The 26936-nt window shown below is 45.5% G+C and overlaps 1 protein-coding gene across 1 annotated transcript; it reads left to right on the top strand.

Annotated features, from left to right (window-relative positions):
* Slc25a33 (solute carrier family 25 member 33) lies at window positions 1–26935 on the top strand. Its single transcript, XM_059255404.1, has 7 exons — window positions 1–235; window positions 10222–10401; window positions 17291–17368; window positions 19006–19106; window positions 20552–20618; window positions 24580–24860; window positions 26471–26935. Exons 1-7 carry the CDS (start codon window positions 180–182, stop codon window positions 26668–26670), a joined length of 963 nt encoding a protein of 320 aa, XP_059111387.1. The 5' UTR covers window positions 1–179; the 3' UTR covers window positions 26671–26935.
* The last annotated feature ends 1 nt before the right edge of the window (window position 26936 follows it).

Here is a 26936-nt window from a genome sequence, read left to right as displayed (position 1 = left end):
AAGCGCCGCAGAAGCCGCTGACTGGCCGGCCGCCACGCCGCCGAGGGAGCCGGGCGCCTGGGCCTCCCTCGCGCATGGGAGCGGCGGCGGCTGCCTGAGGGAGGGCAGCGAGGCCAGCGGAGCCCGAGACCTCGCGCGTCCCTCGAGCGGCTGCGGCGGGCCGCGGAGCCGGCGCGGCCATGGCGACGGGCGCTCAGCAGAAGGAGAACACGCTGCTTCATCTCTTCGCCGGCGGGTGAGCCTCGGGTCCGAGCCGTGCTCTCCCTCCGCCCCGGCGTGCCGCGTTCCCCGCCCTCCGCGGACTGGGGTGAAACGAGGGCGGGCGGCCCGGGAGGGTTGGGCTTCGGCGTCCCCACCGCCGCCGCCGCGGCTACCAGCGCGGCTCTCCACCCGGCGCGTCCGCGTTCCCATCCCCCCACCCACCGCCCGCCCCTCGCCGTATTGCTTTTGAACAATTCCTGGCTGGTGTGACTGTCACCAGGGGCGATCGCGTCGAGCCCCTGTGGCTCCAGCCCCTACTTCTTCTTCCTGGCCACGCTGCAGTCACTCACCGCTTCAGAGGTGCGGATGCTGGAGATCCCGGGGTAGCGCAGGAGGTACTGCGCAGGGTCAGAGGGCTGCAAGCAGGTGTCGCACGGCAGCCGTGGCCTGCGGAGTGCGGGGGAACGGATGCTGGCCTGCACCACGTGGGAGGGAAAATGGGGACCTCGGAAGGCAAGTCTGTGCTAGTCGATCCTTAAGCACCTTCAGTGGTTTTCAGTGTAGGGACACATTATGGTATGAGTGTCCATACGACACTATTACGAATAGGAGTTGAACTAACCCCCTAAAAAACCCAGAAGTTAAATTTTTTTTTTAATACTCGTATTTTTTCCCCTTTGTCATAGCTGCTAGTGGCACACATCCTTTTGGTGCTGGTGTTGTGTTTTATTTTTTGAGACAAGTTCTCTTGTTTTGTAGCTGAGGATGATTCTAAACTTCTGGTCCTCCTGCCTCCTCCCTCAGGAGAGATGTTAGGGTTACCGGTGTGGACCACTGAGCCTGGATTTTATGTGCTGCTAAGTATGAAATCCAGGGCTTTGTGCACGCTAGGCAGACTACCTATGGAGTTATGTTCCCTAGCCCAGGGGGTCTTGAGGAGCTCCTTGACTTAGCACAATTTTAAGTGTAGAGTGTTTTACGTAACATTTATCCTGTGTTTTCATTTGACTGGAGTACTTCAGCTGTGGCCTGGACTGTTTATCACCTAAACAGTTCCTTATACTAAACAAGTAATGGTTGAAGAATTACCCAGAAAATAATCTTGATGAAAGTTTCTGATGTCTTTGTGCTTTTACTCATGACAGGCAGTTACCTTCTCCAGACAGATAGCTTTGATGGTTGTGCTCAGACAGGAAGCGTTTCTTACTCATTTAATTTCTGTCCTTCCATCCGTGTCTTCACTGACACTCCCTTTGAGAGTGACACTCAGAAGGCACCCTAGTAGACCACTCCATATAAATTTGTCAGCCGGGCAGTGGTGGCACACGCCTTTAATCCCAGCACTCGGGAGGCAGAGCCAGGCGGATCTCTGAGAGTTTGAGGCCAGCCTGGGCTACCAAGTGAGTCCCAGGAAAGGTGCAAAGCTACACAGAGAAACCCTGTCTCGAAAAACCAAAAAAAAAATTGTCAAGCCTGGGAATTTAAAATGCTTTCGGCATCTTTTTAAAGCCAAGAGAATTTTTTATAAATAAGTTTATAATCAGCGGGGATGGGGGGGTGTTACATGCTCTTTTTACTGAGGTGGTCTCTTACACTGTATGTGTTCACGCTCTTAACCGGAGGAGTTCCAGAGTGGCCTGTGTTGAGGCCCACTGAAGTTGATGGCCTTGTCTGGATGGATCTCCCTGTAAACACTTGACAGTGCCCTCTGGCTGCCAGCCTCTTCCATTCTGACAGAGAATGCTGCAGTGGGCAGTGTGGCTTCCAGGACTCATTAAGGTGCAGGAAGTTTATTAGGGCTGTACCTGAAGCCACGGTGCTTAATGAGCTCCAGTTCCTTCTTTAGCAGTTTGCCGTGCTTGCAGAGAAGAAATGAACCTTCAAAAGGATGTTTTCAGAGTACTAATTGGATTTTAGCCTAAAATATTTCTGTCCCTTTTAAGGTAGAGCATGAAAGGAGTTGAGTATGATAAACAGGGCACTGGCTGTAGTTAAAAGTTGGGGTCCTTGTAACGTTTTCCTCTGTGGCTAAGCTGGCCTCTTTCCAGGGAGCTAAGTTCAATGCCTTTGAGAAGTCAGAGATCGTGCCTTTAAAAAAATCTGTTGTGTTTCCCTTGTCTATTGGATAGTCATTGGAGGCTATATTCTCAAACATTTAATGTTATCCCAAATTAATAGTAGTACAAACTTTTTTTTGGAGACAAGGTCTAGAACTCACAGAGATTTTCTGTCTCTACTTGTGCCTCACAAGCACTGGAATTAAAGATGTGTACCACCAGGTCCTGGTGATATACAAAGATTTTTGCTCGCTGTAACAGGTTTAGCAATTAATATAACCAGTGAAAACTGATTTTAGATCCTGGAAAAATAAAGACTGCACCAAAAAAGTTCATAGTCTTTAATTTTTTTTCTTGAAGAGCCAAGTTTCTAGGTTATTTCCAAAGGTTATTGCCAAAGGAGAAAGTACTATATTAACATATAATAGTCAGGTTTTCAGTATAGCTATTGCTCTTTGAGAAGAAAGCAGAAAGACCACATCTAGAAAATAAGCAGTTTGGAAAAGGTCCCAGTGTGTTTCATACTCACTTTATAAATAGGATTGTGTTCTTTATATTTGTTTATTTTGTGTGGGCAGGTTTAGAATTCACTGTATAGTCCAGGCTAGCTTCAAACTCCTGCAATCCTGCCTCAGCCTTCCAAACACTAGGTTTACAAGCATGAGCAGTGATGCCTGTCTAGCTTAAGCCCCTGTTCTTCACTTTGCTTTCTTAATGGTATAGTGAATGATTGTGATAGTGTATTTTGAGTACAGTGCCAGGGCCGGGTGGTGGTGGCACACGCCTTTAATCCCAGCACTTGGGAGGCAGAGGCAGGTGGATCTCTGTGAGTTCGAGGCCAGCCTGGGCTACCAAGTGAGTTCCAGGAAAGGCACAAAGCTACACAGAGAAACCCTGTCTCAAAAAACCAAAAAAAAAAAAATTCAGTGCCAGACTGTGGAGAGAACAATGAAGGCAAACTCAGTTTCTAAGGCCTATGAGCGCGGATCAGTGAAGATGTCGGCATAATTTATAACAAGCTCCTAAATACACTGACATCTAATTTTCACTTTTTGTTCCTTCTCATCTATTATAAATCATATCCTTACCTGTGGACAAGATCTACTTCCTTTTAATAAATTAGTGGAAATACAGCTGCTGAGTCAAAATATTTTTAGATTTTATTTTATGTGTATGAGTATTTTGTCTACATGTAGATCTGTGTATCACATGTATGCCCTATGCCAGTCAGAGGCTAGAAGAGTGTGGGCGTCCTGTCCCCTTGAACTGGGGTTACAGATGGTTGTAAGCCGTCATGTGGGTGCTGGTAATTTAACCTGGGTCCTCTGGAAGAATGATAAGTAGTCTTTACCACAGAGCCATTTCTCCAGCCCCAAACTAAAACATTTTTAAGGCATTTGGTCTCAGCATTTTCAGTTTGCCTCTTAGTGTGTGTTGCTTCTGCATGAATAAGCTTCATTCTTGGTGTTAAGAGTATCTCTAAGTGTAAACAGAGGCAGAGTTTTTCTATCCCAACTTCCCAGTCCCAAATAAACACATAAAAGCTTATATTAATTACACAATGCTCAGCCAATAGCTTGGGCTTATTATTAACTAGCTCCTACTTTTAAATTAACCCATTTCTATTAATCTATGTATTGCCATGTGGCCTGTGGCTTTACTGGTCCTCTGGCATCTTGCTTCTTGGGCAGCTCGCTCATATCTCTCCTGACTCCACCCTTCTTCATCCCAGTCCTCAGTTTGATTGTCCCGCCTAATTTTATCCTGCCTTGCTGTAGGCCAAACAGCTTTATTATTAACCAATGAGAGTAATACGTATTCACAGCATACAGAAAGATCATCTCACAGCATCTAGGGTCTCTGCTTTCCTCCATCAGTGTTATTAAAGCAAGAGAGTACTCAGACATTACTCAGAACAACCACAGCCTACATTCCTTTCTGTGACTTAACCCATCCCATCAAGAAAAAGGCCAGAGTGCTCTCAAGTGGCCCTTCCTTGTAAGACCTGACTTTTGCCTTCAAGGATCTCAGGACCTTAGTGTTAGTGACATCCTTTGCCTGCCATGCTACTTCTGAGGTGGTGATTAGATCTGCTTGGTACAGCTTGATTAAGCTTTGGTAGATTTAGATTGACAATCTGAATTAGATGCTTTCAGTATTTTTTGGTAGAATGTGTGTTTAGTATGACTATGGCCCCAGGTTCTTGGTTTAATCCCCAGCATGCTCCAAAGAAAATATTTTAATGGAATATGGTAGATCTTCTAGCCCATAGATAGTTTCAGAATTTACTATCTTCCCACAGATCATTGGCAGTGGCTGACAGGTATACTCTGGCACTCTACCAACTTGATTACTTGGAAGCATTACAGAGATGGCTGTTCCATTATCTAGGGATACAGTGTAGAGACCATTCAGAACTCACCTGGGGTCTGAGGCTCAGTGTGAAGCATTGCTAGCATACAAGTCCTCAGTGGACCAACTGAACTATATAAACCAAACAACAGCACATGCTTATAGGAATTTTGATTAAACAAATATAGTGAGTAATACTTTTTATCAGACTGCATATACTATTATGAATATAAATTGACTTTAATTTTTTTTTTTTTTTTGGTTTTTTGTTTTTGTTTTTTTGAGACAGGGTTTCTCTGTGTAGTTTTGTGCCTTTCCTGGAACTCCCAGAGATCCGCCTGCCTCTGCCTCCCAAGTGCTGGGATTAAAGGCATCCCGGCTAAATTGACTTTAATTTCATCTACTGTATTGGTATACATGAAAAGATTTTGAGGTATTTGTTTGCTTGCTTGTTTGTTTTGATGGGGAATGCCCCATAGGATGGAGGTTTCTTGAAGATAGGTACCATAAGCTTTCTTCACTAGACCATTCCATGTGTGGTGCCAGGCAGGTTACAGCTGACAGTCAGTATTAAACAGTTGACTAACTTAATTCGGTTGTAGTTTGATGTGGTCTGAAGTGTCCTAAATAAAGAGAAATAGTACTTTATTGCTGAGTTACTCATTAATATTTGCTGAAACTATGTTGGTTCAAGGTAATGTTAATTTAGATTTCTCTTATTTGTGAAAGATATGATTCTTCTTCATTTGGGATGCTTTTTCCCCCTTAAGATTTATTTATTTTTATCTTCTGTGTATGAGTGTTTTGCTTGCCTGTATGTATGTGCACCATGTGCATACATGGTGCCCACTGAGGCACAAGAGGATATTGTATCCCCTGGAACAGGAGTTATATAAATAGGAGCCACCGTGTGGGTTCTGGGGACTAAGCCTGGGTCCTCTGCAAGAACAAGCAAGTACTCTTAACTACTGATCCATCTCTCCAACCTTAGCGGTGCTATTTCTATTTTTCTTTCCTAATGAAATGAAATAAAGGATGTGTCTTCTAAAAGAAAGTCAGCAACATCCAAAATTGTTTTTTTGCCTTAATGAAATAATATACAATTTACATAATTGACATCTCGTAAGCCTTATGTCAGATATTCAAATAAACTTTCCAGAATATTATAGTGTATGCCAAAAGCAACTAATGTATTTCAAATAGTGATTACAGAAGTAGCAGAAAAGAGGAAAAATTATTGAATTGACAAAGATTAGGAGGCTCCTAAGGCTGCAAAGTTCCTGTTAGTATTATTTGTTGGTAGAGCCCATTTTGTACCCATGTATAGTCCATGAGCATGGGAACCAGCTTACCACCAGTTGGGTGGTGATTTTTATAATAAATAGCACATTAAGACCAGAGAGAGGGCTTGGGAGGCAAAGGGCTTCCTGCCAAGCCTGGCAACTTGAGTTCAATCCTGGAGCCCCGCATGGCAGAAGGAAAGAGCTGTGGTTGTCCTCTGACCTCCACACATGCACACCAACACACCCACCCACCCACCCCACATGAAATAAATGAATGTCATAAATGTTCATGGGCCAGCCAAATGGCTGTGATGGTAAAGGCACTTGACACCAAACCTGACCAGCTCTGTTCAGTATCTGGGAGCCATATGGTGGAAGGAGAGATCTAACTGATCACCACATGAGCACTGTAGTGTGCATGCACACACAATAAATAAATGTAATGTTTTAAAAGTAAAAACTTTTTTTTTTAAACACATTGGCCTTGCCATTAGTGAGTAAGGTGAATGAATATATGCTCAGGAAACAGCATATTTTACTGGAAACATGTTTAATTTTTTTTCTGATTATTTGAAATTCTGAGGTGAAAGGCAATTTATGTGCATAATTTAAAATTGTATGTAACTTTGTGATCCCTTAAGAAGAGCGGAAAAATTTAGTGTATATTTTGTAGTAGTAGTTCTGTCCAAAACTGGAGGAGAGGTGCCTAACCCTGGAGAAATGAGGCAAGGGCCATGTGGATGTAAAAATGTAAAGGTTAAATGTGCCTTTGTGCAGTAAGTGCTACTTCAATTCTGAAAGGGAGAGTGGGAGCAAGCAGAGAGATGCCTACAAGCATATTTGTATATCAAAGGGAACAGGTAGTGAAAAAGAATCTTAAATCACAGTCGTTCAGTGCGTTCTGTTGCCTTCGTCAGGTCCTTCCACATTTGCTCCCAGTAGAACATTGCTCCCAGAGAATTTTACTGGACTTTGGCATTACTGACCAGTGCAAACTTACCCTGGGAGAGAAATGAAATTAACGGCCAGGAGGTTTCCATGTAGACATTGGAAATGTAGCATCCTCCTCCACAGGAGCGCCGACTGCCCTTTGAACATTGTCTGCAATAGTAAACGTCCTCCCTGTGAGCTTCCTTGACAGTTAGTGGCAATTGAGGAATTGTAGCTGTAAGCAATAGAAAATCCACCCTCCACTGGTTAACTCTTGGCGCATGCACCTGAATTCTAGAGGGAGGGCAGGCTGAGGAGGGAGGAGAGGACTTTCGGACACTGCTCCACAGTCACTGTGGAGCCCTGACTGCTCTGCCTCCCAGTGATATGTGCATGGTCCCCTCACCTGCATGCACTTCTCTGTCTCTCCCACTGCTGGGCAGGTCTTGAGTTTCAGCTATGGGACCAGCTTGGAGACACACCCATCTCTGAACCAGTCACTGCTCTAAGGGAATTGATGCTGAGTGTCTTGGGCCAAATCACATGCTCTTCTCTGAACAGACTGTGGCAGAGTGGATGGTATCATGTTAATGGGCTTAAATGATGGGCTTAAATGAGTCAGAGTTAAAACTAGAATGGCCTTGATCCCATTCATACTGTATGGCTTAAGAAGTGGATCGTTTAGGACCGAGGAGGGGAGGCTGCCAGCAATGCCACCTTGTTTACCACGCCTCCAAGACGGGTTGTGTGTTTTACTGGTATAGAATGGAGTTCTGCAGCTTTGGCAGTGTGATTAATAGTTCTGTCCTATGCATTTGAGGATGTTTAGCAGCATACTGGCCTGTTAATAACAACATCACTTTAGCAACCCAAAATGTCTTCAGACGTTGCCAGATGTCACTGGAATGGAGACAGAATTGCCTGGGCTAGGAACCAAGGAAACCAAGGCTAGAGTAGTGGTCTCAGATTTTGATCACATGGCCTTAAGATTAAAATGTTCTTGCATCTCTCCATATGTAGTTGGTGTGTGTATGTGAGTGTGTGTGTCAACTTTTTTTTTTTTAAAGATGGAGTCTGTCCTAGAACCTGAAGCGCCTTGATTTGCCTACATTGGCTACCAGTGAACTCTGTGCATTCACTCATCTCTGCCTCCCCATCAGTAGGGTTACTTGCGAGGCAGACTTTTTATTTTTTTGAGACAGGGTTTCTCTGTGTTGTTTTGGTGCCTGTCCTGGATCTTGCTCTGTAGACCAGGCTGGCCTCGAACTCACAGAGATCTGCCTGGTTCTGCCTCCCGAGTGCTGGGATTAAAGACAAGCACCACCACTGCCCGGCTGTGAGGCAAACATTTTACACAGTGGGCCATCTCACCCACCCATGCCATGTGTAGTTTTATTAACCTCTTAATACATATAAAATATAAATTAAGTTGTGAAGATTGTAAGTAAAATAAAATTTTCTCTCTGTACATTTCTTTAAAAAATTGTGTGTGTGTGTGTGTGTGTGTGTGTGTGTGTGTGTGTGTGTGTGAGAGAGAGAGAGCGAGAGCGAGAGCGCGTTCATACCTTTCTTCCAGAGAACCAAACTTTGGTTCCCAGAGCCCACATCCAGTCCCTTCCAATTTGTGTTTGAGGCTGGGTCTGTCTCGTTACTTCTACTGCCCTTTGTGTGTGAGCTTCAGGCTGATTCTCCTTTGTCTATCACCATCTTAGTGTAGGATGCTGGGACCGAGGTTACAGGTTCTAACCAGCTTTAAAAAAAGAAGAAGAAGAAGAAGAAGAAGAAGAAGAAGAAGAAGAAGAAGAAGAAGAAGAAGAAGAAGAAGCAGCAGCATTATTCTAGGAATCAAACTCAAGTCATCAAGATTGTGTGACGTACTTTTGTGCACTGCTCAGCCATCTGGCTGGCCCTAGGTCCCTAATTTAAGTCCTACCTGGTGGTTTTGCGTTCTTCACTTGGGAAGTATATATTAAGTGCTGTGTTACTCTCCAGATTTGCAACATTTAGATTCAGTGCTGTAGAGAGGTTAGTGTAAGAGTCTGCATATGCTAGCATGCCGGGAGTTCTCAGACTAGTGCAAGAGAGCAGTGAGTAAAAGGCAGAGTGAGTGCTGCCCCAAGTGTTTACATGTTAAAATGTACTCTCCACCAAGCTGGCAAGACGGCTTGGTGGCTGTGGGTCCCTGCTGCCAAGACTGATGACCCAAGTGCAGTCCCCAGACCACATGGTGGAAGAAGAGACCCTCCTGCAGGTTGTTCCCTTTCCTGCACACACATGCTGTGGCATGCTTCCCCACCCCCAATAAATGCAATAATAATAATTAAAGAAAGGCTTTCTCTGTGAATTCTCAGCTGAATAATCCCTGGCTGAGCACTTGCCTTTGTGAACTTGGTCCTGATGCCACGGATGCAAAGGTGAGTAAGACCCCAGGTCCCACCTTGGACTTGCTCTGCTGTAGGACCACGTTTTCCAGGAAGGAAAATCCCTGGTTGGATGGATGGTAACCTTAGATGGCCCATGACATCGTTTGTTAGAGCTAGCCCGCCCAGCATGGTTACGTAAGAGAAGATGGAAATGGGTAGTTTAGGATAAATAAGTGAGCTGTCTTGAAGAAAGGTGTCTAAGTTGGGTGTGGTGGTGACACCTGTGATCCAACTGCTTGGGGGTGCTGAGACAGGAGAACTGTAGACGGGGCAATTTAGTGAGACTTTATCTTGAAATAAAATCAAAAGGTCTGAGATTGTAGCTCAGTGATAGAGCATTAGCCTAGCATGTGCCTGGCTTCAATTCTTGTACAAAAAAAAAATGTTTAAAAAGTAATTCAAGAAATTTTTTGCTATCAACATGCTGTGAAGGGCTGAACTGAAGTGACTGACTTAGAGGGATGATCCAGAGAGACAGTAGCTAGGAAAACGGTGTGCGCCAGTCAGTCGTGAATGAAGGAAATAGGGTTTCACTAGTTGAAAACATGTTGTAATGTTCAGTAGTGTCCATGTTAGAAGGTCTGTGTTGTAACAAACATAGATTTTCAAGTTAGTAGAGTTACCTGACTGTTTGGCTTGAATGTGCAGCAATATGTTTTCATGACTATTCAGTTCATGTTGAGTCTCATGGTGAGACTGGATGAACATCCAGCAGTGGGAACTGGTTGAAGAACTGTGTGGAGATACAGAGGGATGGTACCAAACTCTTGCAAGTGGTCAGTGGCGTCTGTACTCGCGGTCATTGTGAAGTGGTTCTCTTTAGTTCTGGAAGCTCAGCTGACATTTTTAACTCCCTTGTATGTTGTATTAAATGAATGCAGGCACTCTGTTTTAAAGAGGAAAAGGCTAGATAGCGATCACATTTTCTGCAGAGACTCAGTTGCCCTCTGACCCGCTGTGGCTTCTTTCCTGCAGGTGCGGGGGCACAGTTGGTGCTATTTTCACATGTCCACTAGAAGTCATTAAGACGAGGTTGCAGTCTTCCCGACTAGCTCTTCGAACGGTGTATTATCCTCAAGTTCATCTGGGGACCATCAGTGGAGCTGGAATGATGAGACCAACGTCTGTGACCCCTGGGCTCTTACAGGTTCTGAAGTAAGTGCAGTCCTAGTCATGCGACCCTCTCCTGTCACTTGCCTGTTCGTGTTACACAGTTCTGGTCCAAATAGAAGAGTTCGATTCTTATTTATTTTGCAAGGAATGGGTGGTGTGCCATAGCATGCAGGTGGAAGACGGGGCTCTGGGGATCAAACTCGGGTTGTTAGGCTCGGTGACAAATATCCTCACCCACTGAGCCATCGGGCTGCCCAGAAGGATTAGGCTTTCAGTTTTGACACTGAGGAAGGGAGTGAAGTCCCAAAAGCAGGTAGTTATCGATAGGCACAGGAAGACCAGGCCAGGGTATGTGGAGGCAGCATAGATCTCGGTGAGGACAAACGGGAGCCATGGTCCTGCTTGGTGTCAGGTGACACCTTTCATAGTGTCTTGGCCATAGTGAGATGGAGGCAGGTAATCAGGCTACTTCACTAGCATTCAGAATGAACAACTTCATACAGACTTGCCATATAACTTGTGACCAGTCACCATGTACTCTGCGTGAGAAACCATTACCCAAAAGCAGGAGCTATGTACAGGGCTAAGCCTTAAGGTGAATGAGAATGTTTCTGTACTGCAGGTTTTGTGGAATGCATTCCCTCCTTCCCTAGTTTCTCCTATCACCAGGAGCCCACCTCCAACAGTTGTTCATTACAGTGGAAACCAAAGGCAAAGAGCACTTGGTCACTGAAAATTCGGGAACCCCTTCCACACCACACACAAGCCAACACTTCACCACAGACCTACACAATCGTTGGTTAATACCGTCAGTGGCTATGAAGTCACAAACTGCCACTTCTCCGTGAATATCCATTTATACTGTATTCATGTCGAAATGTAAACCATGGGACTAAGTCACGTTCTTGTTTGAATAGCGCTGCCCATGTTAGAAAGAGTCCGTGAAGTTGTCTTGCTCACTCAAGCTGTATTTCCTTAGCCTGTTGTATCATTTTTAGGATTCTCCTGCACCTGGGCTGTCGTTAGTGGCTTTCAGGTTTTGAAAAGATTCTATTGAGTTTTTCCCAACAGCCTTAGAGAATTAGCATCTGGACCAAGCCGCTCCCATCTTAGAGAGGAAGACATACAGATTAGCAGTTGTGGGTACCCAGAGTCATGTGTAGAGCACTGCCTGCTTCTTCCTAGAACAGTTGAGAGCAGCTAAGAGCAAGGTAAAAACAAAACAGAAGAGCCCAGATCCCAGCTGGGCTGCAGCCTCTTTCAGGCCCTGTGTGGAGGTGTAGATGGTGCTGATCCAGAGGGGCCAGGAGCCTCGACCTCTTCTTCACTGCTGCTGCTTCTGCTTCCTAAACTGTGTGCTGCTGCCATACCACCTCACCTCTTCCTGCCGCAGCAGGACCCCAGGGTTCCCTCAATGACAGCTGTCCCTCAGTGGTCTTATTTATCATCATGAGTGATGGCGTTTCTCACACCCACCCCCTGCTGCCTATGTGTTCAGCGTGAATGTTTTCTACCCACCCCAAACAAAATGGGAGCACACCAGAACTCCCTGCTCTGCTGGGCCCAGAGCCTGCTGGGTTAAAGCAACTTCATCGTGCAGTTAGAGTTCTGGGACCTTGGAGTCACTCTGGAGACCTCTCAACTCACAGTCAAACCTGTCAACTCTGCTTTCCAAACAGAGAAACCTGACCGCTGTCTCTGGCTTCCCCCAGTGCTGTCCTGTGCACAGTGTTAGCATCCTAGCTGGGCTAGCCTGGGCTAGCCTGAGCTAGCCATCCACCCTCCTCCCTGCTCAGCAGAGCAGCCGGAGTCCTCTGCTTACAGCCATCCTTCAGGCTCTTCACTCAGCCGTCCTGTGACTGTACTGTTCCCCTCCAGCTTCCTTGTTCCTTGAAAGGCCCAGGAAAGAGCGTTGTATAGCACGCCTTTAATCTCAGCACTCAGGAGGTAGAGGCAGGTGGGTCTCTGTGAGTTTGAAGCCAGCCTGTTCGACATAGAGAGTTCCAGAACACAGTGAGACCTTGTCTCAAAAATAAATAAGTAGCCGGGCGGTGGTGGCGCACGCCTTTAATCCCAGCACTCGGAAGGCAGAGCCAGGCGGATCTCTGTGAGTTCGAGGGCAGCCTGGGCTACCAAGTGAGTCCCAGGAAAGGCGCAAAGCTACACAGAGAAACCCTGTCTCGAAAAACCAAAAAAATAAATAAATAAATAAATAAATAAATAAATAAGTAAGTAAGTAAGTAAGTAATAAAAGCGCAGGAACATTTGCTAGCACATTCCTTGTTCTGGACATTATCTATGGTTTTGACACCTTTGCAGGAATATCCTTCCATGACCTAGTTATTTGAACGGAGTGTCCCCACACCATTCTGCTTTCCTCCCTTATCCCCAGCACCTCCCTCCCTCCTCCAGCAGTGCTGGGTACCTATTTACATGCTCTTTTTTTTTTTTTTTTTTTTTGGTTTTTCGAGACAGGGTTTCTCTGTGTAGCTTTGTGCCTTTCCTAGAACTCACTTGGTAGCCCAGGCTGGCCTCGAACTCACAGAGATCCGCCTGGCTCTGCCTCCCGAGTGCTGGGATTAAAGGCGTGCGCCACCACCGACCGGCTTACATGCTCTTTTGTCTCCTCCCTCTCACTCCACCCTTGGAGGTGGAGTGTTTGTTTCTATCAGTAAAGCTTCCACAGGCTCCTTAGAATATATTGTGTCACTAGAGAAGCACTCAGAACCAACCACGTGATCCTGTGAAATTGGGCAGGTTAGTATTGGTCATGGAAAGGGCTTACTGGCCTCCCACATGTAGACACATGTGCAGCTGCTGTCTTACAGTGAGTACTTTGTTGTGCTTTTTAAGGTAAGGTGTGCAGTAGAGTCTCTTTGTATAATGAGTCCCAGTTCCCATCCTAGAAGCATCCCCTCGGGCTATGTGGATGTCCCTGTGGCTACTAAGATCCCAAAGCAGTGAACAGTGTCCTGCCCTGGGTGGTGTGGTCAATGACGAGAACTGCTTCCCACTCAGGCACTGGAGCCAAGCCCAGGGGTGATGCTCTACCAGAGGGACTCTTTGTGAAAGAGACAACAAGCAAGGACAAGCCCCAGACCTTTTCTATCTGCTACAAGGCCCATCCTGGGTTCTGTTCTGAATTCTAGGAGACACTGGTTATCAAAAGCCCAGATGAGTATCGTGGTCATTCACTTAAAACTCAGCTGCTTGTTACTTGCCCTGCTCCTTCTGTGACTGCTATTATAAAAGTCACACCAAATTGCTTGTGTACAAGGCTTCAAAATACGAATTGCTGTTGTGTTAACTTATTAGGAAAATATGTGCTGTACTGGAGAATGGATGAAGTCATTTTGAAAGAAAAGGGCCGAGGGTTGCCATGATGGTTCAGCCTTGCATCCTGAGTTTGACCCCCAGATCCCATGGTAGGAGATGCCCAGTTTACACACACACACACACACACACACACACACACACACACACACACACACACATTTTAAAAAAGAGGAAGAAAGAATGTTTTGTGGGCGTGCCTGGGGAGATGGCTCAGTCAACTAGTAAGGTGCCTTCTGTACAAGCATGAGGACCTGCGTTTGGATTCCCAGCGCCCACTTAAGAAGCTAGTAGTGGGCTAGGGCTGGAGAGAGGTCAGAGTGCTTCGGAGTGCATCCTGCTCTGCCAGGACCTGCGTTCAGTTACTAGCACCCTCTTCGGGAGCTCTAAGGAATGTAATGCCTTCTTCTGGCCTCCTCGGGCACTGCATACGCATGGCATGTACTCATACACATATACATACACACATACAAAATTTAGAAAAAAAATTAATTTTTTTGGTTGTGAGCCTAGCCTTTAATGGCTGAGCTATCTCTCCAGCCCGAAAAAAAAATTAATTAAAAAAACAGTACTGGTGATGTACATGTGCCTGTAATCCTAGCACGGGGCTGGGGCAGGGGGTGTGGTAGGAGTCTCTGGCACTTGCTGGTTGGCTGGTTTTGCACAGTTAGTGAGCTCCAGGTTTAGTGAGACCCTGTTTCAATAGATAGGCTGAATGTGGTGCAGCCTTTAATCCCATCATTCAGAAGGCAGAGGCAGGCGGATCTCTGAGCTCCAGGCCAGCCAGAGCTACATAGTGAGACCCTGTCTCAGAAAAAAAGAAAAAGGGAAGAAAAGGATGGAGAACAAAAGAGGAAGAACCCTGACATTGACCTCTGACCTCCACATGGATACACATATACGGCAAACAACACATAATTTTTAAAAATAATGTTTTGTCAGGTGTCTCCTTTTTTCAAATGAAGATTTGGAACTACTGAGGTTCCTTATTTGATTTTTTTTAAGGTCTTTAAAAAGGTTTTAATAATTATTTTTAAAAAGCTTAAATGTGGGCAGGAGAGATGCCTCAGAGGTTAAGAGCACCGGCTGTTCTTCCAGAGGTCCTGAGTTCAATTCCCAGCAACCACATGGTGGCTCACAACCATCTGTAATGAAATCTGGTGCCCTCTTCCAGTGTGCAGGCAGAGCACTGTATACATACATACATAATTAATTAATAAATAAATAAATAAATAAATAAATAAATAAATAAATAAATCTTTTTAAAGAAAGCTTAAATGTGTATGTCTGTAGATGGGTATATACACTAGTGTAGGTGGCCAGAAGGGGGATTGGCTCTTCTGAAGCTGAGTTACAGACTGTTGGGAAGGGAGCTGCCTGACCTCTGCAAGAGCAGTGAGTGATCGTGACCCCTGGGCCAGCTCTCCAGCCCCCTGCTTCAATCTGAAAATTAATGTCCATCTTCCAAAACTGCCTTGCTCTGGTAGATACTTGATGAGATACTTGCCTCTCCTGTGCATACAGGTCTGACTGGGGAGAGGCAGGACTCCGAACAAGACTGATTGCTTTTACAGTTTTCCAGTATGAAAGTGGCATGCATGTGGAAAGGTCAGCTTGGATCCGCATTGGTCTTCCAAAACTGACATGTGCCATGTGGTGGGGACTTGATGGTTCCAGAAGAACTTATACACACCCTGACAGGGCAGAAGTGCAGCTTATGTAACAGATTGGACTTGTTGCCACTGTTAAAGGCGTAGCTATGGAGACTGTCTTTCTTTGGCTCTTAAAAGGCAGGAGTCACTTGAGGACACACACTCCCTGCTACATTATGGATGAGGGCTCCCAGCTTCCTGGAGCCAGAGGTTCCCTCAAGCTTCTTAAGGGGCCTCTGGGCTGCATAGTGCTCATTCCCACAGACCACAGTTGCAGTCCACTAAGTGGCTGTCAGAAGGAGAGCATTTGAATCTTTAGTCTCGCTGTGTCGTCAGGTGCAGGTCACCTCAAGGTGCTTCTGGAGACATGTTCAAGGAGCTCGGCCTTTGGAAACAGTCCTCTTTGAGGAAGACAATCATAGTGAAGGTTCTTGTTGGAAACCTTGAATTGTGCCTCTTTGCACAGGCAGGGGTTTACTTGTGGCCATTGTAACTCTTATCTGAAATGCCATGCCTTCATTTTGAAGCACTGTGCTGATGAGGAGCCCAAGAACTGTCTCCTAACCCTCGATTTTTATAAACTTCATGTGCTATAATTTTGATCTCGGTTTTTATGACCTGTATTAAGATTTGTTGTGGTTTTTAAAGATAACCTTTTATTTTGAAATAATTTCAAATAGTAGAAAATTTACAGGTATGGCACTAATGACTTATACCTTTTTACAGACTCACCCAGTTTTTAACATTTTGCTGTCATGGCTTTTTCATTTTGGCGCTGTGTCCATATATACACTCCGCTGAACCATTTGAAAATGTGCATCATGCTTTTCCCTGTACTCTTAACGCTTTACTCTTTATTTCTTATGAACAAAGTATCCTCCAAATCACAGTATAGTCTTCAAGTTCAAGAATTTTCATCTCGGCTGGAGAGGTGGCTCAGTGGTTAATAATGTCAGTGCCCACGCTGGGCAACTCTCAGCTGCCTGTAGCTTCAACTTAATGGGATTCAACACCCTTTCTGGCCTCCATGCGCTTGCGTGCATGTGCTCCCCACCCACCACACACACACACACACACACACACACACACACACACACAAATCAAGTTTAAAAAAAGAAATTTCATCTATTAAATATGAGGTGTTACATACATGTAATCCTAGAACTTAGGAGGCTGAAGCAGGAGGCTGGCAAGTTAGAAACCAGCCTGGGCTACATAGTGAGGCTGCCTCCAGAAATAATGATAAAATCACATTGATGTAGCGGGGCCCAGGTTGCAGGGGAAACAGCACTGAGACCCCAACCTAGAGTCTCCCATGGGCAAGGTAAGTGCTCTCTGCCACTGGCTTGCGTCCTCACCCCACCCCCACTCTTTTGTACTTTATATATTTTGAGATGGGAGCTCACTGCCCTGAACTCACTGTGTAGTCTAGGCAGACCTTGAACATGTGATCTTTGCCTCAGCCTCCTGAGGAAGTGAGATTTCAGACTGAAGTGAGAGTAACTGAGAAACAGGACCAGGGATTCCCCAGATGGTAGTTCTCCTGGGTTTACTCTGTAGCATTCCTGTCTGATATGCAGCCTGCTTTACATCGTAGCAGAAGGAAGTGAGAGTCTAGGGGCTCCTAAATTTTATTCCTTCAAGGAGGTGGTGTGAAGGTTGGCTTCTTACTACCAAGAGGGGCCTTGCTCAAAGATCTTAGTTTTGTTTTGAGGCAGTCTTGTGTAGCCCAGGCTGGCTTCAGACTCTTTGTAGCCAAGGATGACTCTGAACTTCTGATCTTCCTGCTCCCACCTTCTGAGGGCTGTGATTACAGGTGTGTACCACCACACCCTGTTTATTGCTGAGGATCAAACTCGGGCTTCATGTGCGCTAGGTAGGCACTTACCCAACCACCCCATCTGAAGCTTCTCGGGGATGTTAAAGCTATGTCTTTTCTTATTCAGGTCGATCCTGGAAAAAGAGGGACCAAAGTCACTTTTTAGAGGCTTGGGTCCAAATTTGGTTGGAGTTGCACCATCAAGGTAAGTACTTAACTGTTGAGCAAGCTCCCTGAGATCAGCATGCAGTGCTGAATCTCTTCTTGCCCAAGGGTGACACTGTTGAATGGCTGCTTTTCCCCCTATATTAAAATTGCCTAACCATAGTCGGGCGGTGGTGGTGCATGACTTTATTCCTAGCACTCGGGAGGCAGAGGCAGGTGGATCTATAAATCCACCATCAGCACTCAGATCTCTCTACATGAGAGTTTCTTACCCTAAGCGTGGTGTGGTCAGTACCTAGGTGTGCCCAGTGTTATGGTGCATACAGATCCATGTTAGTATCTGCCTTCTCAGCCAATGTCCAGGTGACTCAGGACATTCGTCTGAAGGAATTAAAAGGCTCTTGGGCTTTACTTTCTAGAACATTACATCGTTGGTTTTTAATTCTCTTTAAAGACTTTGTAGACTGTACTAGCCCAGCACATTAAGCTGCTGGCTCCATTCACCTTTTTAATTAGTTAAAATACTGGCCACTTTTCAAGGACTCATTATCCATGCATAGTCAGTGTCTCTGAATTACAGAAAGTTATTGGGCAGTGCTAACAGAGAAGGGAACTGTGTGTGTAAAATAGACAAGTTGCAGTGTGTGTCACAGGCCAAAGTCCTAACAATACAGTATAAAGGTTTTAATTGCCTTTTCTATTCTGGAATCTAGCAGTGCTTTATTCTATAAAAATAAGTTTGGTTTGTTTGTTTAGACAGAATAGGCTGTAAAAAGCATAGACAGGGACCAAAAAGTATACATCAAAAGGTCATACATCTCAGAGTTACAAGGGAAGAACAGAAAGAACAATAGAAAAGTAAATAACTGGTTCACATCAGGTTCCTCTGTTGAAAGGACTAAAGCAGAGGAAGCCTGCTATGGTGACTGGAACTGTCCCTTTGTGGGACCTGTTGCTTTTCTCTAACCCTGATTTACAGGAAGGCCAGATAACTTGGCTTGGTAACCGGAACTGGAAACTTCAACACAAATGATTACTCCCCAGCCCCATTTTGTGTCCTGTCTGTTGTCGTCTGGAGCCAGAGCTTAGTTTAAACCAGTGGCCTCCTGGGATCCTGTTCATAGTAGTCAGGATCCTAAGTTGCAGACAGGTTCTGTGATTGATTCATTGGTCAGCAGAGGCTGAGAGAAGCATGTCTCCTGCACTGCAGGGATAAAGCCCTGCTCCTGCTGTGGAGCTCCTGAGGAACTGCAGGCAGGCCAGAGTGCAGTCCACACACACTTTCCCCACAAGGCAAGACAAGTGGGGCAAGTTTACATCTTAGAAACACTCTGCCTCTCAAAATGACAAGATACATTTCTACTCTAATGATTAATGTTTATCCAGAATAAAGAATGTGGACGGACTTTCCTACTTTTATATATGTTACCAAAAATCTCATTTTAACTTCGTTATCTTGGACACTTTTGTCACTACTAATTTCTGGAGGGGTGTGACCATCTCAGGGATGGTGGCAGGTCTGGATGTGAGGTGAGTCCAGCCTCTGGCTCCTTGCGAGCTAGGAAGATCCTTACTCTGTTCTGTAGTCTGCTACATGCAGTAGGTGTTGCAGAGGGACGTATATACTTTAACGTGCCACAATGATTTCTTCATGGCATTCTCTGTTTGTCCTAACAGGGCTGTGTACTTTGCATGTTACTCCAAAGCCAAAGAGCAATTTAATGGCATTTTCGTGCCGAATAGCAATACTGTGCACATTTTCTCAGCTGGCTCTGCAGGTATGTTACCCTAGCGAGTGAGATGAAGACTCACATCCTAAGCATGTGTTGTTTTGCTTTCTCTTTTTTTTTGCAGGAATTAGAAGTTAACTCCCTGCCTCTTTTGCACCTAAAATCATTTTCCAAAAGCTTTATGTTGGCGTTTGTAGAATATGACTGTTAGCAGTTTGTAAATAGATTTCTCTGACCGCTCAAGCTTCTTACTCCCCTCCAGACTCACACCTTTCCCTGCTTGGGTCAGCTGTGCTTCTTTTAAAGGCATGTGAATGTGTTTTTCACATCTTCCTGCTTTCCCTATTGGTTCTAATGTGGAGTGGGAGCTGCCTTCTGTCTGATTCCCTGGATACCTGGGGTGCATCTGCCCTGTACAGCAAGGACCAGGGTTCTGTTTGCTTTGTGTGTTGGTGGCATTTGAGGTTTAACTTAAGGCCTTGTGCTTCCAGTCTGCTTTCTTTTGAGGAAGTCCTTCCACTGACTGCAGAGCTCAGGATAGGACGTTCCCCCAGGGAGTGTTTGTGAGGAAGCATGGGCTCCTGAATTGCTAGAGGCTCTGTCCATTTAAATCTAAAGGTATTTTTAGAGAATTTATATTAGCGTTTTAGAATTCCTGCCTTCTGCCGACAGAAAGAAATTGCCACACCAATTGCATCAACCTTTGTTACTCTCAATAAAATTACTAACCCAGATTATGATTTTTAGTCAGAGCAAAAAGTAATTAAGTACTTCACGAAAGAACAGAGATTCCCCTTAATACTGAGCCCTGAGAAGGAGTGTACCATTCCAAAACAGGTTGATCCGTGGTGAATTAGCCCTAATCCTGACCCTGTTAATCAGCTTCGTAACGATTGCACCATTAATCCAGAACACTGGGTAAAGCAAGCACACCTCAAGGGAGCCTTTCAAAGCAGTGTCCTCCAGTGTCTAATTAAGCTGCTTACTCAGGACTGTGGACACGCTGTGCAGAAGGAGTGCTGGGCATTGGCATAGGGGCTGATCAAAAATGCTGCAGAAGGCTTACCAAAATAATGATTCCTGGGGGTCAATCGGTTTTAAAGTTTTTGTTTCCTTAAATTTCCAAGTTTGAATTCAGGTAACTGAAGACTTAACACTTATATTCAATGTTAGGTATAAGTAGAGATCAGCAAGTATAAAAAAAAATTATTTCTGAATCTAAAGCTTTTCAATTGAAATTTTAGATGTTTTTGCCCTGGGATTCAAATGAAGCAAACGCTAGCAGCACCACCTAGAGGCTGGAAAGGCTATGCATGGCAGTAGCTACAGCTGTAGCCCTGTGGGAACGCCAGATAGATAGATGGATGGATAGATAGACAGGCAGGCAGGCAGGCAGACAGACAGACGCTGCAGCTTGACCTCAGGGTACTGTGTGGTAAAGACAGCTTCAATGAACACTGACTGTATCAGTGATGACTGTTTTCTCCCTCCAGCCTTTGTCACAAATACCTTAATGAATCCTATCTGGATGGTTAAAACGAGGATGCAGCTAGAACGGAAGTAAGTTAATAGTTCCTTCCTTATCTGAGAGACCTAGTGTGCTTTGTTTCCTTCTCCCAATACCAAGTGTGGATTAAAAGCGGGGTCCTTAGCTAGCCCCTTCTGGATTCCCTGTAAGTGTATGTAGAAATGTCTTTTGACACCTACCCTGGCAGCATTGTGGGGTGAGGAGGCCACAGAGCACAAAGGAAGATGGACAGAAGGTCCTCTCCATGGCACCAGCTTCCTTGGGTGTTCCTCTCTGGGGTTCTCTGTGGACCCCCATGTCAGGAGGTGTGCTGTGGACTCTGCAGAGGCCTAGCTATCTAGCCAAAGACACCAGAGAGGGCCTTCTTTAACTGTAGCTCCCAGATGGACCGGCCATCTGCCCTCAACCTAAGCTGGAGTTCCTAATGTATTTTATATTGTGTTCCTTGAGTGTTCTGGTGAAGCCTACAAAATATTGGGCTTTGTTTTTTACTGAGACAGAGTCTCTCTGTGTAGTTCATTCAGCCTGCTTCAAACTTGCAGCCTTGATGCCTTGAGCCTCCCCAGGGCTAGGCTTACTGGTTATACCACTGCCCTTGGATAGAGCAAAGTTGGTTTTGTTTTTTTTGTTTTTTTTTTTTTGGTTTTTTTTTGTTTTTGTTTTTTTTTTTTTTTTTTTTGGTTTTTCGAGACAGGGTTTCTCTGTGTAGCTTTGCGCCTTTCCTGGAACTCACTTGGTAGACCAGGCTGGCATTGAACTCACAGAGATCCGCCTGGCTCTGCCTCCCGAGTGCTGGGATTAAAGGCATGGGCCACCACCGCCCGGCTAGAGCAAAGGTTTTTTAAGAAGTAGAAACCAACTGAAGTAAATCATCAGTATTCTAAAAGTCTCTGATTCACCGGGCATGATGGCGCACACCTTTGATCCCAGCACTCAGGAGGCAGAGGCAGGTGGATCTCTGTGAGTTTGAGGACAGCCTGGTCTACACAGAGAAACCTGTCTTGAAAAAACAACAACAAAAATTGTGATGTACTAACAATGCTTCTTTTATACAAAAATCAGATTTCTCAGCAGGCCAGCAACTTCTATGATTATCAAGGAATCAAGGATACTAAACAAACACTTTTTAACTTTATGACAGTGTGGTAGAAAAATGTTTCTGTTTGTGTGAAACCACAGCTATACTTCTGTGGGCTGTCACCCACACTCATACTTCTTGAAGGAATGCTGGTTTCCAGTAGAAATGTGGGCTCTCCCAGTCTAAGTTCAAGGAACTGCCTGGATTCTAAAAGCCTTTGTGCTGTGTGACCCAGGAATTTGAACCCTGGAAACACTAGCAAGCCCATCTTTCCTCCAGCTGCCTCTAAGAAGAGGAGAGAGTGAGATGTCCCTGCAGGGTGAAAGAGGGACATACCTGGGCTCATCATCCTCTTGTGACCATGCATCCCCTGATCTGAACCCCCATTCTCTCCAGCCCATTCTGCCTTCTGAAGTGCTTGCTAGAATCCTACAGCAAGGATCAGTTACTTCCACAGTAAAACAGACAGTCCTTTGCAGTTTTCCTACAATGTCATGTGTGTCCCGCATGTCCATCTTCCTGAGTGCAGTCCCTTGCTGGGAATGTCCCTTCCTCCTGATGGTTGTGCTTCAAGCTTCTGGCCAGCCTTGTTTCTTGGCAGCCTTTGGTATCGCCTCAGAGCTAAGTGTTCAGTGTCCCTGTGTCACCTGTGTTTAGTCTGTTGACTAAGAACCTTTCTAGTGCTCAGGACAGTTTAGATTTTTATTTAGGTGGGCTCTGTGAGCATATCTTGTTCCAGTGGCTGCCAGGGAAATTGTTCCTGCCTTCTACCTTACAGCATTACAACCAATGAGCTAAGAGAATTCGAGTCTAGTGGGACAAGGGGTGTGAGGTACCCAGCATGCTGGAGGGTCCATAGGATAAGCTCAGCAGGATGGAGTGGCAAGAGAGCAGGAGAGCCTTGTGAGGCAGCAGCAGCTTCCGCCCTCTTGAGAGGAGCTAGGTGCAGGTACGGAAAGGAGAGACAGGTGCACAGAAAGATTGGAGCAAGAAAACAATGAGTACAAAAGGTTAGCGATTTAGCTCTTTTTCCTTTTCAGTGTTTATTGATTTGTATTTTATGTGCATTGGTGTTTTGCTTACATGAATGTCTGTGTGAGGGCATAGGGTCCCCCAGAACTGGAATAGGAGACAGCTATGAGCTGCCATGTGGGTGCTGGGATTGAACCCAGGACCTCTGAAAGAGCAGCCAGTGCTCTTAACCACTGAGCCATCTCTCCAGCCCCAGCTTGTCTCTTTTTTTGGTTGGTTGGTTTTTTTTTTGAAACAGGATCTCACTCTGTAATCCATGCTGGCCTGAAACTCACATCCATTCCCCTACCTCAGTTTCCCAAATGCTGGCATTGTAGGCATGAGCCATCACTCTTGGCTGTTTACGTTATTATTTCATGATTCTGGTATGAGCAGCACTTACTCTATGAAACAGAGTAAGTCTTCAGTGACTCTCAAGCGGAGGACATTGATTTATAGGCAAAAAGGCGTATGTATCAGAGACACACAAAAAGTCGATTGATCATTTCTGTTACTTTCCTTGTAAAGTAAGGACAAAATCAGAAGAGTGGTAAGAAATGGAGAACATCAGCTCACTCTGAGTTACCATTTTTCAAAAAAGATTAAGGGTAACCTTAGAAATGATAGGATCAAAATATACCACCATGGGGTGGAGAGATGTCTGAGCAGCTAAGAGCATTTATTACTCTTACAGAGGACCCAGGTTCAGTTCCCTGTGCCACATCTGGCTGCTTACAACCTCCTATAATAGGGGATCCAATGCCTGTACACGCACGCGCGTGCGCGCACACACACACGTAAAATAAATACATCCATAGACATTTTAAAGTAAATAAATGAGTAAAATATCAGATAATGTGCCTAGATTAAAAATTCTATGTACCTGGCCGGGCGGTGGTGGCGCACGCCTTTAATCCCAGCACTCGGGAGGCAGAGCCAGGCGGATCTCTGTGAGTTCGAGGCCATCCTGGACTACCAAGTGAGTCCCAGGAAAGGCGCAAAGCTACACAGAGAAACCCTGTCTCGAAAAACCAAAAAAAAAAAAAAAAAAAAAAAAATTCTATGTACCATAACTAAGAAGAAATATGTATATACACGTGTACACACATATAAATTTATACATATGTGTGTATTTTTTCCCCCATGTATGAGTCCCTGGGTTCAATCCTTGTCATGCACATAAATCACACTCCAGAGAACAGTGTTAAGAAGGAGTACCTTGGGCTGGCAGATAGCTCAGTGGTATGGAACTTGCCTGCCATGCACAGAGCCCTGAGTTCAATCCTGTATACCAAAGAAGACGTCTCACCAACCTTTTCCTTAGCATTTTCCTCTTGTCATTGTGTTTTACTTTGTGTGGAATTTTACCCAACCTTTTTTGGGGGGAGGCGGGGCGTTTGAGACAGAGTCTCTCTGTGTAGCCCTGGCTGTCCTGAAATTCACTCTGTAGACCAGGCTGGTCTCAAACTCAGATATCCACCTGCCTCTGCCTCCCAAGTGCTGGGGTTAAAAGCGTGTCCAGCTTTCTACTTAGCTTTCCCGTATCTCTCTGCCGTCATGACTCATCATCTTGTATGTGCTACAGTTTACTTACCTATTCCTGTTTTTAGATATTTCAGTGGTTCTGACTGTTTTCTCTGACAAATGCTATCCTCCATTAGCGTTTTTCTAGAATTGGGTCAAAGGCTATAAGCCTTTGTGACTGTCATTTCAGATGCCATCTATTCTGTGGACCTGCCAGGTTTCTCAGCTAATTGAACTGGCCTCACGGTGGGTCAGAGGTCAGGTGGCCTCAGAACAAGAAAGACAGGTTTCTTCTTTAGTGTCATGTCTGTGTCGTGGGTGATCCTCATGTGACTTGAGTGTGATGTGTCTCAGCGTCTATCATTGATCCCCTCTGATAGGGTGAGAGGCTGCAAGCAGATGAATACACTCCAGTGTGCTCGGCATGTGTACCAGACAGAAGGCATCCGTGGCTTCTATAGAGGCCTGACTGCCTCGTATGCTGGGATCTCAGAAACGATCATCTGCTTTGCTATTTATGAGAGTTTAAAGAAGTGTCTGAAAGAAGCTCCGATAGTCTCCTCCACGGATGGAAATGAGAAAAGTTCCTCTGGCTTTTTTGGACTCATGGCAGCTGCTGCTGTTTCTAAGGGATGTGCCTCCTGTATTGCTTACCCACATGGTATGTTTTGTTCTTTTCTCCTGGAGCAATAAAACAGTTGGTGAGGGGGAGCCAGATGGTGATGGTACAGGCCTTTAATCCCAGCACTTGGGAGGCTGAGGCAGGTGGATCTCTGAGTTCAAGGCCAGCCTGGCCTGCAGAGTGAGTTCCAGGACAGCCAGGACTACATACAGAAACCTTGTCTTGAAAAATCGGGAAAAAAAAAAGAAGAAACAAACAAACAAAAACAAAACAAATCCCAGCTGTCAGGTTTGTCATTTGTCACTGTACGTAGACTCCTACAGCTCTGGTAGCACAGACTGAAATGAATGTGACATAGGCGGAGTATTCCTTACCTGAGATGCATGTGTCAAGAATGATTGCGTCCGGAGATTGTCACTTGGAGTATGTACATGGTCTCACTGGTTAAGCATGTCTGATGCAGCCAAAGTGACAGGCTAAACTTTTGGAGATGCTCACTCGTCCCTGCAGGGCAGCGTGACACCATCATTGACTGCCTTGACACGGACGGGTCACATGAGCGCTGGCCTCTACCTGGCTCAGCTCCACCTCAGTGTGGCAAGAGTTTGCTGGGCCAGAATCGAGGTTACTGAACCTGTTTGCAAAGAAGCCCCAAACTAGACTTTATCTAAAATTCCCTGATTCAAGAAGCTATGGGTGGGGGACAAATGAAACCGTTTAGCTTCCACTTTGAGTTGGGTGCTGCATACATCTACTAGTTGGGCTTTTTTGTTCCTTTGAGTGTTTTTGTTGTTGTTTTTGTTTTGAGACAGCTCTCTACATAGCCCTGGCTGTCCTGGAACTCACTCTGTAGACCAGACTCGCCTTGAACTCACAGAGATCTGCCTGCCTCAGCCTCCCAAGTGCTGGGATTAAGGCCTACACCAAACCAGGTACACTTTCTTACTAGGGATTGAGCTAGGGCCTTGTGTATGTTAAACACATGCTCTGCCACTGAGCTGCACCCTTAGCCAAGGTGCAAGCTGAGGTGACTCCTGTCCCACTAACCTACTAAAGATCAGTTCATTGTGCTGTGAGAACAGGTTGTGCTTTCCAAGCCCCCTGCACGGCAGTGACAGATACACCGTTGTCTCAGGAACAAGTGTTAGATCCATTGTGTTCTGGAGCACCACCCAACAAGCCACAAAGGCATGACAGGATAGGCATCAGCAGTTCCTCCCAGGAACCTCAGAAGGTCTGCTCAAGCAGGAGTGACCAGCACTGGGCCAGTGTGCTAGGAGAGAGGCCAGGTGGCTTTTTAGCTAGACCAAGTAGGATGTGAGATACACACACACACACACACACACACACACACACACACACACACACACACACAAACTTTTCTTTCTTTCCTTTTTTTCTCCAAGACAGGGGCTCACTATGTAGCGGTGACTGTCCTGGAACTCATTTTGTAGACCAGGCTGGCCTTGAACTCACAAAGATGCACGTGCCTCTGCCTCCCGAGTGCTGAGATTAGAGCTGTGCACCACTATGCCCTGCTGGAATTTAGCTTTCATTGTCCCTCTGGGCATGTGACTGCCCTGTCCAGGTTAGAACCACGCTGCCCAGTAGACATAGAGCCTTGACTTCTTTCCACTGTGTCTCCACAGAGGTCATCAGGACACGGCTCCGGGAGGAAGGCACCAAGTACAAGTCATTCGTGCAGACGGCGCGTCTGGTGTTCCGGGAGGAAGGCTACCTTGCCTTTTACCGAGGACTTTTTGCTCAGCTCATCCGGCAGATCCCCAATACTGCCATTGTGCTGTCCACCTATGAGTTCATCGTGTACCTGCTGGGAGAACGTGCTTAGTAACAGGCCACACGGTTGTGCTCTAGAAGAATAAAACTGAAAACCCTAGAGATTTTCTTTTCCGTTGATGTTTAGTGTTCAAAACTGAGACAGCAAAGGCCATAGAATACCTGGCTCGTGACACCTGTTGGACATTTCCTTTTGGATTCATGTTTCTGGAAGGTTTTAATTCATTAACGTTAATAGTTAATTATAACTTTTTTTTTTAACTTAAGAGGATTGAGGATTGAGCAGCGAGTAAATTAAATCATGCTATTTAATTGAAG

This window comes from Peromyscus eremicus, chromosome 2 (genome assembly GCF_949786415.1).
Source record: "Peromyscus eremicus chromosome 2, PerEre_H2_v1, whole genome shotgun sequence".
In the NCBI taxonomy this organism is placed as follows: Eukaryota; Metazoa; Chordata; class Mammalia; order Rodentia; family Cricetidae; genus Peromyscus; species Peromyscus eremicus.
The sequence above is the reverse complement of the archived record's forward strand: the minus strand, read 5'-3'. Positions and strand labels throughout refer to the sequence as shown.